Genomic DNA, 17,877 nt, shown 5'->3' with positions numbered 1-17,877 from the left:
ATTGTAATAAAACAAATATTTCATATGGCAAAAGGGATTTAATTTGTTTCGGATCCAAACATATTATAATACGGTATAGCTAGGAAAGTGGGCAACATAATATATTATACACATAGTATCATGTACGAGGATGGTGCAGCATCAGGACAATTTTTAAGATAAGAGTTAAAAATGTAGTGCATTCATATAGGAACTAATTTAATTTAAGTAATAAACAACTAGGGTTTAAGTGCCAAATTATAGCAATAGTTAAATTCAAACTTTTAATAAAGCAAGATACCATATCCTACCATAGGAGTATAACTTCCCTATATATAATACCCCATCTAAGATAACATACCAACAACCCAAGCTCTAATTAACTAACTCATCAATTACTTCCTCAAGAAAAAACATGTATGCTTCTACTTCCTTTACTTCACAACTATTCAATGAGCTTCTTGTGGAATCTCACACAAGAAGGTTACTCATTCAAAACCCAGTTGATCATCAATCACTAACCAACTCCCCTGTTTCCACAAAAAACCATAATTCAACAGACTCATATTTTGGAGCTCGTGAATTTGATTCAAAAGTTGTGATGATACTTGCAGTCATATTATGTGTTTTTATTTGCTCACTTGCATTAAACTCCATTATTAGGTGTGCCTTAAGGTTTTCAAACGTAGCCATCAACAACGACTCTTCTAGTTCAACCAGCAATCCTTCACCTCAATCGGTCAACAAAGGAATCAAGAAGAAAGCTCTCAAGACATTTCCCACAGTGAGCTACTCAACTGAGTTGAAACTTCCAAATTTGGATACAGAGTGTGTGATATGTCTCTCAGAGTTCACGAAGGGTGAAAAGATACGCATTTTGCCTAAATGCAACCATGGTTTTCATGTTCGTTGCATTGACAAATGGCTAAAGGAACACTCATCATGTCCCAAGTGTAGACAGTGCCTTCTTGAAACTTGTCAGAAGATTGGTGGGTCGCAGGTGCAACCAATTGTGTTGCCAGTGCCAGAAACTATTATAACGATCCAACCACTAGAACCTGAAGCTTTGGAGCGTAACTATAGGGAAATATAAGCTAATTATGGTTGAGCAAGAAACTTTATTTGCTTTACTTTGACCTCAAATGTAGAAATATACTTTATTTAAAGTTTTGAATTCATTTTTTTCCAATAAAACTTATTGTGCAATTATTTGATGTTTTGAACCGAGAATACATATCTTGTGCTGAACAATTATTATTTTTTGTTTGTCGGAAAAGAAAGAAGAATGAAAGCAACAAAATAAAACTAAAGCTTAGTTAAAATTACATTTGTGGTATCAACCAACAAGTTTTTTATTATATCAAATGGTGGCATATGTAAGACCCTAAAATTTATATCTTTCAACAGGTCAAACTTATTGTCTCTCTTAGATTTGATTGGGTTGGTTCAGCTTCGACCTAAACTACAAAAAAGAAACTAAACTAAACACTTTGGGTTGGGTTGAGTCATCAAATTGATCAAGTTGACTCAAATCCGTTAACATATTTACCGAAAGCCAATGAAAACAATGCAAAACGAATATATTAGGTTCTTGATGGATAACAAATTTGGAACAAGCATGTCTATCTTTAATACTGAGTTAATTTACTTTGTTATAATTGTAACTCTTCATGCAGTGTTATAATTGTAAATCTTTAGCTAGGTTTTGCGTAAATAAGCTGTTTTGAATAAGTTGTTTTGAAAAAGTATATCCTAATAAGTTGTTTTTGCATAAATATATAAGTTGTTTTGAATAAGTTGTTTTGAAAAAGGAGATCGTAATAAGCTGTTTTGCATAAATAAGCTGTTTTGAATAAGTTATTTTGAAAAAAGTGATCCTAATAAGCTGTTTTGCGTAAATAAGCTGTTTTGAGTAAGTTATTTTGAAAAAAGAGATCGTAATAAGCTGTTTTGAATAAGTTATTTTGAAACAAGTGATCCTAATAAGCTGTTTTGCGTAAATAAGCTGTTTTGAATAAGTTGTTTTGAAAATGTATATCCTAATAAGCTGTTTTTGCATAAATAAGCTGTTTTGAATAAGTTGTTTTGAAAAAAGAGATTGTAATAAGCTGTTTTGCATAAATAAGCTGTTTTGAATAAGTTATTTTGAAAAAAGTGATCCTAATAAGCTGTTTTACGTAAATAAGCTGTTTTGAATAAGTTATTTTGAAAAAAGAGATCGTAATAAGCTGTTTTGTGTAAATAAGCGGTTTTGAGTAAGTTATATTGAAAAAAGAGATCGTAATAAGCTGTTTTGCATAAATAAGCTGTTTTGAATAAGTTTTTTTTGAAAAAAGTGATCCTAATAAGCTGTTTTGCGTAAATAAGCTGTTTTGAATAAGTTATTTTGTAAAAAATGATCCTAATAAGTTGTTTTACGTAAATAAGCTATTTTGAATAAGTTTTTTTTGAAAAAAGAGATCGTAATAAGCTGTTTTGTGTAAATAAGCTGTTTTGAATAAGTTGTTTTGAAAAAAGAGATCATAATAAGTTGTTTTGCATAAATAAGTTGTTTTGAAAAAAGAGATCCTAATAAGTTGTTTTGCATAAATAAGCTGTTTCTAATAAGTTATTTTGGAAAATGAGATCCTAATAAGTTGTTTTGCATAAATAAGTTGTTTTGAATAATTTAATTTTAAAATAAGTTGTTTTGCATAAAAGAATTTATTTTAAAATAAGTTGTTTTGAATAAATTGTTTTTTAAAATAAATTGTTTTTAAATAGATATGCTTAATGGTTCGGTTTGGTTCGGTTCGGATAATTGTGGTTACTAACGGTTCAGTTCGGTTAGTGAATTGTTATCAAAATAATGGTTCGGTTCGAGAATTGGTTAAATGGTTCAGTTAATTTTGATATGGTTCGGTTCGGTTAACCGGTTCAAAATGGATTTTGGTTATTTTTGCCCACCCCTAGTTTTCAACCAATTTTAAGAGTTATTTGAATAAATTGTTGCTTTGTGGTTTTTTTTAACTAAGACTATTTGTTAATATGCCATGTAAGTGGAGCTCGGTAGCTCCATGGACATTGATATACCGGGCCCAGAGTTCGAATTTCGGATTACCCACTTCTCTGTTTATAGTATGTGAATCTAGTTATTAGACTATTTGATAAATATAGAAAAACTAAACACGTAGCAAGTTATATAGAACCAAAACCAATAATATAAAAAGCACACTAAAATTAGTTCGCACAAACGTACGCACGCACACACACAAACATACATATACATATAATCAAGTCAACTTATGAATCAAATAAATCAAACTATATATAATTTAAGTTCGGCTCGATTTTTAAACGAACTTAATTTTCGGTTAAACAGAAGAGGCAGTTTGACGACTTTGGATGTTGAACAGTTTCACGACTTTGACCTCCCAAAGAGAAGAGGCAGAAGCTATTATTTTTCAATGATTGTAGGTTATGTATTGTCATCGGCAGTGTATTCTCGTTCACGGTTCTTGCATTCGAAATATAAAAAAATTAGATGCAATTTAGCCAGGAATATTCTAGCTCTATCTTACCTCTTTTTTTCTATTCACAACTTCAGCAACCCAACGCCCAAGTCTGTACTCAAGCACTACAAACGTAGTTTTAGTGGCTTTGTTATGGAATTGACAGAGGATGAAGCTAATAAAATAGCTAGTGTGTACATGCTATTTATTTTTCTATTGAAAAATGAGCTATCTTTCATCCTTAATTAATATTTGTATATTTGTTAACTAAGAAAATTGGTGCTGTAGAACATGATGGAGTGGTGTATGTCTTTCAGAATGTGTCCTTACCACAAGATCGTGGGATTTTATTGGCTTGCCATTATTTGTGGATAGGGCACATTCTGAAAGTGACATTATCATTAGAGTGATTGATTCTGGAATTTGGCCAGAATCTTCCAGTTTCAATCAATGTTGAAGGATTGAGCTCACCACCTAGAAAATGGAAATGCACTTGTCAAGCTATTGATTTCAAATGCAACAAGTCGAGCAATCTAGTCTTCATTCTACGACCGTGATTGTGACAACTATATAACTCTGGCCAAAATGCTAATGTTAGTTAATTTTTTGTGGCAAATTAATTAGAGCTAGATACTATAAAAGTTATTATCCATAAGGCTTCTTCAAGGAAAATATTGTATCTCTTGGAGATACAAGTGAGCATGGGACACATACAACATCAACAGCGGTTGGGAACCCAGTTAGCATAGCAAATATGTTTGGCCTCAGAAAAGGAACAATAAAAGGCGGAGCTTCATCAACATGAATCGTTGTTTATAAAGTATGTTGGTCTGATGGATGTGATGATGTAGACATCCTCGTTGCATTTGAAGTTGCCATTGTTGATGGGGTCGACAATGACATAATATCAGTCTCAATTGGAGGAAACACAACTGAAAACATATATTTTTAGAGATGGAATATCAATTGGAGCATTCCATTCAATACATAAGGGGATACTAATTGTACTATGAGCAAGGAACTCAGGTCCAAATTGTGCATCTGTGGTGAATATTGTGGTTGCAAGCACCTTAGACAGGAAATTTAATTTGTTACCAAGGTTAAAATAGGAAATAACAAAATTTATGAGGCAAATCATAATTTCTATAAAATGGGTATAGCATACATTATTTCATCTTCTAGTACTAAAAAATAAAAAGTCACACAACGTTCTCATTTTTTATATGTAAGATAATTTAATTTGGTGTGTAGGTTGATTATGTGAATATTCTATTATAATTTCTCATTATATATATAATAATTGCAACATTAGTAATGATGGAAATATTTTTGCTTCATGTTTAGGGTACTTCCCTGAATACATTTGACCTATAAGAAAAATTGTATCCAATTATTTATAGCGGAGATGTACCAAATAAGGGAGCAAGTTTTGCTGGATATTCATCCAGGTAAGTAGCCTTTGTATCATTGAAGTTAGAAAACAATGTAAGATATTAATATTATGCCAAAACAGTAAAGAGAAAAAAATTACTTGAGTCACTATATATCACCACCTTCAAATTTAGTCCCTTAAATCTTTTATTTAACAAAAGTCTGAAAAAACTAAAAAGATAAACAATATTCCATAATATTAGTGAAGTGGTAAGGTTCTTGTATGAATTCCTCCTGAATATGGCTAGAAATGAGTCAAATTTGACTCAACACGATAAAAGTCGGTTCAGTTTATAACTTGACTCGGGTTTGAAACAAACATTTTATTTAGTTCGAGTTCGGTTTGTTTAAAGTTAGGTTCAGCTCATAATTTGACTCGTTAGGTTCAGCTCGTCTTCTCAAATCACATAACTCAAAATCTTTTTTTTTTATCAAAAAAGTAAAATTACATCTTTGACGTTTTAATTTTTATTTTAAAAAGAAAAATATTGAATTAAAATAAAAGTTATCACAACTTTATTGTTTAAAGAACACACTAATACAAAGTTTATCCATGCATAAATATCCAAATAAATATAGAAAACTAAACACATAACAAGTTATAAAGAACCAAAAACAATAATATAAAAAACACACTGAAACTAGTACATGTAATTTCACACAATTGCACGCACGTGCGCACACAAACATACACACACATGTAGTCGAGCACTGGTGAATTATTTAGGAATTGGTGTAAATTCTAAACTTCATGAAATTAAAGATTAACACGGTTATAGACGCAAATGGGTTGGTTTTGGAAAAAATTAATTCGGAGATTACCACTGTTGGTCTGATTCGACATCGGAACGTTATACCATTGTTGGTTCATATTTGTAGATTTGACAGTCATTACATGGTGTACGAGTACATCAAGAATGGGAGTTTGCACAATATGTTGAAAAAAATTTGAAAAAGGAGAAAAGGAGTTTGACTAGTTGTCAAGGTATAAGATTGCAGTTGGTATCGTGGATGGCCTAGAATACATCCACATGAGCCATAATTCGCGCATAATTCATCGAGATCTCAAGCCTACTAATATTCTACTTGATAATGATATGGAAGCTAAGATTACAAATTTTAGACTTACAATAACAATGTTTGGTGCTCAAACTCATAGAAGTGTTGATCACGCCTCTGCAATATTGGGATATATGGCGCCATAGTATAACCAATACGGACGCGGTAGTGATAAGACTTAAGAGTGACATATATAGTTTTGGTGTTATTCTTGGTGTTTTGGTAAGTGGAAAGTTTCCCAATAATGATTTTTTCATGGACCGGGGATGTTTGGACAAATGGATTAACAATTTGATGAAGTCAGGAAATCTCAAGGATGCAATTGATGCAAGGCAAATAGATAATCACCAACATTAATATTTTTGCTTCATGTTTAGGGTACTTCCTTGAATACATTTGACCTAAAAGGAAAATTGTATCCAATTATCTATAGCAGAGATGTACCAAATAAGGGAGCAGGCTTTGATGGATATTCACCCAGGTAAGTAGCCTTTGTATCATTGAAGTTAGAAAACAATCTAAAATTTTAAAATTATGCCAAAACAGTAAAGAGAAAAATTACTTGAGTCACTGTATATCACCACCTTCAAAGTTAGTCCCTTAAATCTTTTATTTAACAAAAACTAAAAAGATACAGAATATTCCTTAACATGAGTGAAGTGGTATGGTTCTTGTATGAATTCCTCCTGAATAGGGCAAGAAATGAGTCAAATTTGACTCAACACGATAAAAATCAGTTCGGTTAAAAACTCGACTCAGGTTTGAAACAAACATCTTATTTAGCTCGAGTTCGGGTTGTTTAAAGTTCATGAGCAACTCGATTTGACTTGGTAGATTCAGCTCGTCTTCTCAAATCACATAACTCAAAATCTTTTTTTTTTTTATCAAGAAAGTAAAAAAGTAAAATTATATCTTTGACATTTTAATTTTTATTTTAAAAAGAAAAATTCTGAATTAAAGTAAAAAGTTATCACAACCTATATTGTTTAAAGAACACACTAATACAAAGTTTATGCATGCATAAATATCCAAATAAATATATAAAATTAAACACATAGCAAGTTATAAAGAACCAAAAACAATAATATAAAAAAGCACACTGAAATTAGTACATGTAATTTCACACAAATGCATGCACGCGCGCGCACAAATACATATACATATAATCAGTCAACTTATGAATCATTGACATTTTAATTTTTTTTTTAAAAAGAAAAGTTCTGAATTAAAGTAAAAGTTATCACAACCTATATTGTTTAAAGAACACACTAATACAAAGTTTATGCATGCAAAAATATCCAAATAAATATATAAAACTAAACACATAGCAAGTTATAAAGAACCAAAAACAATAGTATAAAAAAAGCACACTGAAATTAGTACATGTAATTTCACACAAATGCACGCACGCGCGCACACAAACACATCTACATATATAATCAGTCAACTTATGAATCAAATGAATCAAACTATAAGTAACTTAAGTTCGACTCAATTTTTTAATAAACTTAATTTTTGGTTCAAAGTCAACTCATTTGATGCATTAACGAAATTCAACGAATTTACTATGAAGTCAAATTCTAAACTTTTGGATCAGTTCGTTGTGAGACATATAATTATATGGATTGTAAGAACCCGTTTGTTATAGCTTTTTTAAGAAAAAAAATTACTTTTTTTTAAAAAATAATCACTTTTAAGAATGTTGAATCCGTTTGTTATAGTTTTTAAAAAAAAATCAGAATCTAAAAAAATCTAAAAACATCTTCAAATGAGAAGCTGTTAAGGGCAGCTTCTCAAATAATAGATTTTTTTTATAGGAGAGAGGAAAAAAAAATTTAAAAGATTGAACTAATTTTGTAACAAAAAATCCCTTCTATATAGTTGTATCCAAATAAACTAGGGGCCCGTTTGTCTTGGATTTTATTTGAAAAAAAATCTATTTTTTGATCTAAAAAAATCACTTTTTTTATTTTTGTAGTGTTTGTTTTAGATTTTTAAAAAATTCATTTTTTTAAAAATATCATTTTTAGCCTCAAAATGAAAAGTTATTTCAAGTAGCTTTTTCAAAATCTATTTATTTTTTTTTCTAATCATAAGGAACTCAAGTGTAAGAGCTTCATATCTTTGAAAAATGAATTTTTTTTTTATAGTAAACAAACAGAAATAGCTTTAGATTTTTTTAAAAATCTCTAAAAAAAATCTTTATATTCTTTTAACTCAAAATCTATTTTTTTTTAAAACCGAAACAAATGCACCCTAAATTATTTGTTTCAAAAAAATGATTTTTACGACGATAAACAAACGCAAAATAGATTCTGATTTTTAATGAAATCTTTAAAGACAAATTAAAAAGCTACGAATCAACCGTATAATGGGGCGACCTTAAAGACGAAGACCAGACCAGTGAAATAAAAAGAAAGAAACCAATACAGCCAACAAGTAAATTATTTAATTTTGAAAAATAGAAGAAAGATCGAACACGAGATTTCGGAGAACGATATAATATAAATGAACTACAAGTAGAAATATTATGGTTTTTTTTGAAGGAAAATATTATGGTTATTTTCTTATCTGTATAATTTCACACTAATGAGTTTTGTAATTTTAATATTATTGTGGTATGTGACTAGGTATTGAAATGACACATTCTCTTTTTCAGTTTTTTTTATCTATTTGATGAAAATACGACACTTATCATCAAAGGATTTATTAAATATTGTCATCGTAAGCTTAACTCAGTTGGTATGGACAAGACATAAAAATATGAAAAAACCCCTAACACAAAAAAAAAGTGTTAGTGCAACATCAACTCATCTCTTTACTATTCCTTTATGAGCTCGCTGGGTCCTTTGTTTAGCGGGAAACAGCAGCAATCTCCTATGATATCTAACATATGTGTTATGATTTTATTTATCAAGAAAATGTGATTTGTGGAATTAAAATGGACCCTACTTGATTATAAAGCCAAATTAAATTAAACAATATACAGGAAGACATAGTGATCAGTGGAGGAAAAAAAGAAATACAAAAAATTAACTGGCAACTAGGCAACAAATACTAATAATAAGTTAATTCAAACTTTAATTATAGCCCCATGCTAGGACAATATTTATATAACAACTATTATGAATGAAACAAATGAATGAATTAATTCTCATTACATGTGAATGAAGCAAGAGTACAACTTATATAGACAAGTGAATGTCCATAATATCTATCATATATACAAGTTGTATTCTAACTATCCCTAGATAACTTGGGGCGCAAGCTAACTCTAACTAGGGTTATTATCACTAGTGTCTTTACTATTATCTTCATTATGCAATAGCCCCCCACAAGGTGGAGGTTGGTAGATGTCTACCAATCCCAGCTTGGATAGTAAAAGATGAAAAGGCTGAGGAAGCAAAGACTTTGTGAAAAAATCTGCAATTTGGTCCTGAGATGTGATAGGAAGCAGTTTCATGACACCAGCTTGAAGCTTCTCTCTAACCAAGTGACAATCTATCTCAAGATGTTTGGTTCTTTCATGAAAAACAGGATTGGCTGCAATATGGAGGGCGCTTTGATTGTCACAATAGATGACTGGTGGCTTGATGCATGAAAGTTGCAAATCCTGAATGACATAGAGAAGCCACTGCAGTTCACAAGTGGCTGCTGCAAGTGCTCTATATTCAGCCTCTGAAGAGGATCTTGAGACAGTCAACTGCTTCTTAGTACGCCAAGAGATAAGTGATTTGCCCAAAAAGAAGCATTGGCCTGATATTGATCTTCTAGAATCCAAACATTCTGCCCAATCAGCATCTGAAAAACCCAGAAGTTGGAGAGTGGAATCTCTGGGAAAAAATAAACCTTTGCCTGGACAGCTCTTGAGGTATCTGAGGACTCTCATGGCAGCAGCATGATGGATATGTGTAGGCTTGGTGAGGAATTGACTCAATTGTTGTGTGATGAAAGTGATATCAGGTCTAGTGGTATTCAAGTACAGCAATCTCCCAATCAATCTTCTGTAGGAGGATATGTCTTCATACATGGGGCTGGAGTCATTATGTAACTTGATAGAAGGATCTGAAGGAGTGGAGACTGGTTTAGAGTTTGTGAGACCTGAATCAGCAAGCAAGTCTAAACAATACTTTCTTTGGCACAAGGAAATGCCTTGTTTAGAATGAGCAACCTCTAAACCAAGGAAATATTTCAACTGTCCAAGATCTTTGATTTTGAAAGAACTGTGAAGAATATCTTTGATGTATTGAAATTCAGAAAGTGAGTTCCCAGCAAGAATAATGTCATCCACATATACAAGGAGGATAGTGAATGATTCAGATGAAGACTTGGTGAACAAAGAGTGATCTGAATTTGCTTGCTTGAAACCTTGAGCTATAAGTAAAGAAGTCAATCTTTCATACCACTTTCTGCTTGCTTGCTTCAATCCATAGAGAGATTTAATTAGTTTGCACACCTGATTTGGTTTGGAGGATTTGATACCTCACTACAAAAAAACGCGTTAATTCTGGCGGTTTTTTACCGGCGGTCCCTGTTAACCGCCACTATATCCAGTGTATTGCGGCAGTTTTAATGGCCGCCGCTTTTTACAGTACATTACGGCGGTTTCGACTGCCGGTATTAACAAAATATAATGGCACAATTAACCTTGTTTATTATGGCATTTTAGACCGCCGGTATTAACGTTTTTAATTTTTTCAACTCCACAACATTTGGCGCACTAACTTCCCTCTTTTTTTTTTCCCTAAAATTTTAGAAAATCCCTCCAACTTGTTTTTTATGTTTTGAGTGAAAAATCCCTCCATCTTTTCTTTTTCTCTTTTTTTCTTAACACATAATATTTTATTTTATAACAAAAGCTTCAGTCTTTTTCCTTCAAGTCCTCTCTCTCATCGTCTCATCTTCTCCCATCTGGCCACCGCTTTCCCTTCCGTCGCTCTCACCGGCGAATCCTTCGGGTCCTCTCTTTCTGGCCACCGCTTTCCCTTCCGTGACTCTCTCCGTCTCACTTCCTCCTCAGGTACTCTCTCTCACTCGATCTATTCAAATTTCAACCTTGGTCTTCACATTTTGTCTCAATGTCGCAATTCCTCTCAAATTTTTGTTGGTTTATTTAGGGTTTGATGATTCTAATTTGTTAAATTTGTTAAATTTCGCACCAATCTTTTGTTTATGTTTTGTCTTGATTTTTTTCATGGGTTTGTCAATTTGTGTCGTTTGTGATTTATGGATTCATAATCATGTAAATTGAATCGAAAATAATGTTTATTATTGATATATTTTCGATTTAAAACCCAATCTGGAACCTCAAACCCATGGATTCCTCAATCTTTGACTCAAACCCATCTTCGTTTGCTGATTCTGAAATACCCAAACCCTCATCTTTGTATTATTCTTCTTTTTAGTTGATTAATAAGGTTCACTTTTGATAATAAAGTCCAGTTTTGATTATATGATTGATGATTTCCTGGTTTTTGTTTTTGATTTTTTGTTTTTGTTTTGTTTGAATAACCCTCATCTTTGTTTTGTTTTTGTTTTGAAATTAGTTTAATAAATTAATTATTTGAAATTTCAAAGCTCTCAATATGTTATTTGTGCAAGTGTTTTTTTTATGTGTATTATTAAACAAAGATGACATGATTCTGCAAAATTGCTAGCACACAAAACATGATCCTGATGCAACAACTCATAACAAATACCTGAAAGTCAGTGTTACACTATAGAGATGTTAAGTGTCGCTTGAAGGAATAATATAGTTTGATTTTGCATAGCTAATTATTTATATGTAAATCATGTACTCATTAATATCAAATATGTACATTGATTAACTTGTACATATTCATGTACTAATTATTTCTTCAGATACCATAAGACAGCAAATTATTTTAGTATTATTCAGGTTTTGTGGTTTTGTCCTAGTTTTGTTATTATCTAAACTATATGATGTGAAACCCTTGAACTGAAGTGATGGCCCATCTGTTAGCTTTCTAGATAGTGTCATATTTTAGAATCTCAATTCTCAAATGGATTGTAAAATGAATAACTCTGGACCTATAAGGGTTGTGATAGCTCAAAACTTTAAAACATTGTCTTGAACTTATGTGGAACCTTAAGAGGTTGTATTTGAATCATTTGTGCGTCTTCTGTCCTCACTATTTGTCACTTGCCTTTTTGTACCTTTATGGCTCTTGTGAAAAGTCCGGAATGATGGCATTTTTCACCGGAAAAGTTATGTGGTGGAAGAGGTGGTCGAAGAGATCAAAGTGCTATCGTGGAGGTGGATTTTGAGTAGGACGAAGTTCCCGGTGTGTCTTTTCTACGAGTGGTGTTGGGATCCAATTTGGTGTCTCAATAGGGTGGGAAGGAGGTAGGATTGGCTGCAAGGGGGTCTTCTGTTTGGGTGTTGGGCTGATACGACAGTGCTGCTTGAAGGGTCTACGGTTCTGTTCTGTCCTTGCAGGCACTGTGATCCAGCGCTGGTGTGTGTGTGCTGCTGGTGCAAACCTGTGCAGCGCTTGCTGTTAGTTGTACAGGGGTTTGGGTGCTCGTTTTTGAGGCGGTGGTATGCATGTTAGTCGTCGTGTATATAACAGCCTCATTGTTCGACGCCACTTTAGGTTTGGGTTGTTTTTTATGGTGTGTGGATGTTCCGTATAAATGCGGCATCTATTGTATATTTTTTCCCAACCGCGGGTTAGTGCGCCTTGCTTATTCCCGTCGAGAATTATATTTTGCCTTCTCAATGAAAAAAATGCTATATCTTAATTCATCATCAATGATTATTAAAATTTGGTAGCATTATAATTATTTAAATTATTTGTTACTGATTTCTTTAATTTACATATGCAGCAATGCCAAAGCATAGGAGGATAAAGAATTTTGTTAAAGTATCAAACGAGAGCTCTTCACATGGTGCATCTTTCCCCAATCTAACTTCCTCACGACATCCACAAGAAGAGGTTGGAAGTTCACATCGTGGAGAAAAGGCATCAGTTCAGCCACACAATCAAACATCCTTGCAATCTACACAACAAAGGGTAGAAGAGGTTCGAAGTTCACATCGTGGAGCAAAGGTATCAGTTCAGCCACACAATCAAACATCCTTGCAATCTACACAACAAAGGATTGTACGCTCTACACGGGTTGCACACACTACACAGGTTGTATCTGCCCCCAATGATCAAACTCATGCTCCACATGGATCACAAAATGAATCCCCTACACTGGTTGCTGCAAGTATATCCTCTAAAATACCAAATCAAACACGCTTGCAACGTGAAGCTAATGCACCTGTTCAGCCTCCCAATCAAACCTCCTCACAACATGAATCTAATGTACCAGTTCAGCCACCCAATCTAACTTCCTCACAACATGAAGCTAATGTACCAGTTCAGCCACCCAATCTAACGTCGCAATCTGCGCAACCAATGGCCGCACGTCCTCGACGTAGAGTTGGACGAGCATCTACCCATTATTGGTCTGTAGATGCACTAGGTATGCTTATATATCGATATAAATTGATTTAGTCTTGTGTTGTCTCTTGTTTACATATATTTTTAATTACATAACATTTATATCTCAACAGATGAAGAGAATGATGCAATTCGAAAACTCCATTTGATGGTTAAGGACATCAATAACTTGCCTGATGGATTGCGAGTCATTGTGGATTTTGATGACCAACATTCACCTATTGGAGAGGCTGCTGGTTTGCTTTCTGGAGTATGTGGATTACTAGCAACACATAGTCCCTTTTTTCCTATAAGTTTGGATAAGTGGTCAGATATGCCAGCTGATTATTTTGAGACACAATGGAAAGACCTCTTTGAGGTAAAATAATTTTAACTCTACTTATGTTTTTATGGTTTGTCTTTGTAAAATTGTAATTAACTAACAATCTTGTTATTTGAAGCGTCGATTCTGTTTCAATGAAGTTGAAGATCTAGCTAAAAGATATATTGAGGGTTCAATTGGCAAAAAGTGGAGAGAGTATAGACTTAAACTATTTGATGATAACTTTGATCCAACTTTGAGCAAGAATGAAATTGTCAACAACAAACCTAAGGATGTTCCCTTGGACCATTGGGTAAAATTTGTTGAATATCGCTTGAAACCCGAGACAATGGTATATGTACTTCATTTTTCATTATATATTGAATAGTGTTTTTTTAAATAATCAGTTGTTAAATCATAGAAAGTAATATACTCTCACATGTATAGGAAATGTGCAAAAGAAACAAAGAAGTGAGAAAGAAACAAATTTTTCCTCATACGTGCGGTGCCATGACTTTCGCGAGGAAAAGACATATCCTAGTATGTTTGTTTATTGCTATATGTAGTTAATTCTTGTTTAAGTTGACTATTAAGTTATTCGATTCATAATTATACTTTATTTGTTTTAGACTCTTGAGGCTGGTAAGCCTGTCGGTCGGGGTCCAATGTGGGATATGACCCACAAAAATGCAGATGGGAAGTATGTGAATGAAGAAGCTAAGAAGATAGGGGTAAATTGATAATCTACCTCCCAATTTATTTTAAATTTATGTTCCTTGTTTTCGAATTGAAGGAAATGAATGTTATTCATTGGTTATTTATTATTTGGTTTGTAGGAGAAAATTTGCAATCATATTGCTGAAAACCCCGATGCTTATTCTGAAATTTCTCCAAATGATGTTGTTGGCAAGATATTTGGAAAAGAGCATTCTGGCCGTGTTCGAGGAATGGGCATGGGAGTGGTTCCTACTCTTGCTTTTAAGCGTACTACCACACGACTTAGTGGTATGGAGTTTGGTTCTTCCCGTGGTAGTACTTCAAGCGGCAGTTCTTCATTGGTGAACCAAAAACTTGCAACTATGGAGGCTCAAATGACAGCACTTGTTGGCTACATTAAAGCGAAGGAAGGTGGTTCACTGCCAGCAGAGTTAGCTGCAGCCTTATTTCCCAATGATACACCACTGGTATAACAACTACTCAATGCCTTTCTGATTTTATGCATGTGTCTTTCTGGAGTAGTACTGGCGCTACATTAAGCTTTGGAAGCATTGATATTATTTGATGAAATTTTATAAAATGGATCTGAATGCTAACATTGGGCTAATGAAATCAATACTGCTAATTTTGGTAAAGGGGATGAGATTAATTAGAAGAAAAAAGAGGCACTCGTGATTTTATCTAATTACTGAACATGCACACATAACAATAGTTACATACACATAAAAGTATGCTTAGAAATTCATGGGGAAAGTTTTCCAAAAAATAAGTTAAATATTCATAGGGAAGAATTATAATACCGTATTCATCAAGTAAAGCTTCAAAATCATGACGTCCCTCATGTGTGGCATCATCCTTTCTTTCTAAGTCATATTCAAAATCATGCTGGACATTAACTTGACTTGGAGCTTGGTTTAGATGCATTTCTCTAAGTTTTTCATCATCAATCTTTATATTCATCAATTATGAAAAATTGATTTTGGATAATACTGACTTTGAATCTTTTACTTTGATAATAACTTTTACTTTGCTTAGGTTGTTGAATTGGCAATATCTTCTTGCTTAGTTTGGTTTAACAATCGTAATATTTTTTGCAGGCATCAAATGTAGGAAGTGAATCTTCAACACCTAATGACATAACTAGATCATCAGATGCAAGCAATGCACATGGAGAGTCCTAATTTTAGTGTCAACAGTTGTCTAGTCATTTTTATGTTTTGAAACTTGTTATTTTGAGAATAGCTAAAGATGGTGGCAATGGTTTCTCTAACTTTATGTTTAGAGACTTGTTTATTTTGAGAATGGATATCTGTATCAAACTCCACTTGAATTGAATTATAAATATCAATGACAATGTTCAAAATTTATTTGTCCTTTAATTTTGTTCAAAAAATAGAAATATAAAATTATTTATTCCTATGAAATACTAATATTATAGAAACATTTCATCTTTCTACCAATATAAAAATATTATTTCAATTTTTTGAGCATTGTGGCGTTTTTTATGTCAATTGTGGCAGTTCAATTATTAAATATAAGAAGTAAATTGTGGCGGTTAGACCTGCCACTATTTGCGTAGGTCCTAGGAGTAATTTGTGGCGGTTGAAACCGCCGGTATTTTCCGTATGTTACGGCGGTCAAAAATGCCATAAACACCTATTGGTTTTCTCACAATAAAGTATATAATGGCGTTTGAAACTGCCGTTTTAAACATTTAAATAACCGCCACTTTAAACCAGCTACAAAACGGCGGCTACCTAAAAACTGCCGCTTTAAACATTGTGGCAGACAAAATTTCGGCAGTTTTTAAAACGCCAGAATTGAACATAGTGGCGGCTAAAACCGCCAGAACATGCATTTTTTAGCCGCCGGAATAAACGCGTTTTTTTGTAGTGCCTGGTGGAAGCTGCATGTACACATTTTCTTGCAGCTCACCATGAAGGAAAGCATTGTTAACATCAAGTTGGTGAATGAACCAATGATGCATAGAGGCCAAAGCAATAATGAGTCTGACAGTTGTGAGTTTGGCAACAGGTGAATATGTATCAAAGTAATCCAAACCTTCAATTTGATTGTACCCTTTAGCAACTAAACGTGCCTTGAATCTTTCTATGGAACCATCTGCATGATGCTTGATCTTGTACACCCATCTGCAGCCTATTGGTTTGACTCCTGGTGGTAAATCAACCAATTTCCAAGTACCAGTTTGTTCAAGAGCAGAGAGTTCAGTCTCCATGGCTTTGTTCCAACATTCAAATTTGCTAGCCTCAGTATATGTTTTGGGCTCAGTGTGAGTGGTAAGAGACAAAGCAAAATGAAGATGATCATTAGACAATTTATTATAAGACAAATAATGGGGAATAGGATAAACAAATTTATTAGTAAGAAAAGAAGGTGATGCAGATGATTGGCATATGTAATCTTTAAGATGTGGTGGTGGCTGTCTGCATCTGGAAGAAACTCTTTGTAAAGGTTGAGTGGAAGTATCAACAATAGGAGGGGAAGAGGATGGTTGTGGAAATTCAATGTGAGAATCAACAAAGGTGGATTCAGGAGAGTCATGGGAAGAGTCTGAAGGATGTGAGTCAAAGGGAAAGTAATCTGAAGGTTGATGAGAAGAAGATGGATATGGAAGAATGTTGTCATGAAAAATGACATGTCTAGAAATGAAAATTTCCTTAGAGTGTAGATCAAAAAGGACAGAACCTTTGAAGCTTGACTTGTAACCTAAGAAACAACATTTTCTGGCTCTAGGGTCAAGTTTGGATCTGTGAGACATAAGAGTTGAGGCATAGCACAAGGAACCAAAAACTTTAAAGAGTTTCAGGTCAGGTAAAGAATCATATAAGAGTTGATAGGGTGTTTTATGGTCAAGTAAAGGAGTAGAAACTCTGTTGATAAGAAACACAGCATGACTGACTGCATAACACCAAAATTGTTTAGGGAGTTTAGATTGAAATAATAAAGCTCTTGCCACATTAAGGATATGTTGATGTTTTCTTTCAACTCTGGCATTTTGTTGTGGTGTTTCAACACAAGACCTATGGTGAATAATACCTTTAGAGGCATAAAACTCAGGGAGAAGAAATTCAGGACCATTATCTGACCTAACAGTTTTAGGTGTGATGTTATATTGGGTATGAATCATGGTAATGAAGTTCTTAACATGAATGGATACATCATATTTACTTTTAAGTAGAATGATCCAAACAAATCTACTAAAATCATCTACAATGGTGAGAAAATATTTATGGTTATGGACAGAAGAAATGGCTAAAGGACCCCAAATGTCAAAATGGAGCAATTCAAATTTAGCAGAAGCAATAGAAATGCTTGGAGTAAAGGGCAGTTTTCTTTGCTTTGCCAAGTGACATATGTCACAAACATCTTTATTATTACAGGAAATTGAAGGGTACATAGAATGCAT

At 33.3% G+C, this 17,877-nt stretch overlaps 1 protein-coding gene and 1 pseudogene across 3 annotated transcripts; both read left to right on the top strand.

The window, feature by feature from the left end:
* The first annotated feature begins 346 nt into the window (after positions 1-346).
* LOC146933856 (RING-H2 finger protein ATL78 pseudogene) lies at positions 347-1,236 on the top strand (annotated as a pseudogene).
* A 9,586-nt stretch (positions 1,237-10,822) lies between these two features.
* On the top strand, positions 10,823-15,829 carry LOC146933855 (uncharacterized). Of its 3 annotated transcripts, none has more exons than XM_085705628.1 (8): positions 10,823-10,980; positions 12,810-13,454; positions 13,546-13,790; positions 13,873-14,085; positions 14,181-14,273; positions 14,363-14,464; positions 14,570-14,917; positions 15,548-15,829. In XM_085705628.1, exons 2-8 carry the CDS (start codon positions 12,812-12,814, stop codon positions 15,629-15,631), a joined length of 1,728 nt encoding a protein of 575 aa, XP_085561754.1. In that variant the 5' UTR covers positions 10,823-10,980; positions 12,810-12,811; the 3' UTR covers positions 15,632-15,829. The 3 variants fall into 3 exon arrangements, with proteins under 3 accessions (XP_085561754.1, XP_085561753.1, XP_085561752.1); XM_085705627.1 differs by lacking the exon at positions 10,823-10,980 and adding an exon at positions 11,978-12,577; XM_085705626.1 differs by lacking the exon at positions 10,823-10,980 and adding an exon at positions 11,978-12,653.
* The last annotated feature ends 2,048 nt before the right edge of the window (positions 15,830-17,877 follow it).

This window comes from Medicago sativa, chromosome 4, assembly GCF_051527215.1.
Source record: "Medicago sativa cultivar Bolivia chromosome 4, Bolivia_mono, whole genome shotgun sequence".
In the NCBI taxonomy this organism is placed as follows: Eukaryota; Viridiplantae; Streptophyta; class Magnoliopsida; order Fabales; family Fabaceae; genus Medicago; species Medicago sativa.
Note: the sequence above shows the minus strand (reverse complement) of the source record. Positions and strands in the feature narration are given on the sequence as shown.

What these genes read in the sequence shown, in the direction of transcription:
- LOC146933855 (XM_085705627.1), top strand. Translation starts at nt 12,529, where the DNA reads ATGTTAGTCGTCGTGTATATAACAGCCTCATTGTTCGACGCCACTTTA. An exon ending in ATTGTTCGACGCCACTTTAG is followed by an intron (nt 12,578 to 12,809) that starts GTTTGGGTTGTT and finishes TTACATATGCAG; the next exon opens with CAATGCCAAAGCATAGGAGG. An exon ending in GCTTGAAACCCGAGACAATG is followed by an intron (nt 14,086 to 14,180) that starts GTATATGTACTT and finishes TCACATGTATAG; the next exon opens with GAAATGTGCAAAAGAAACAA.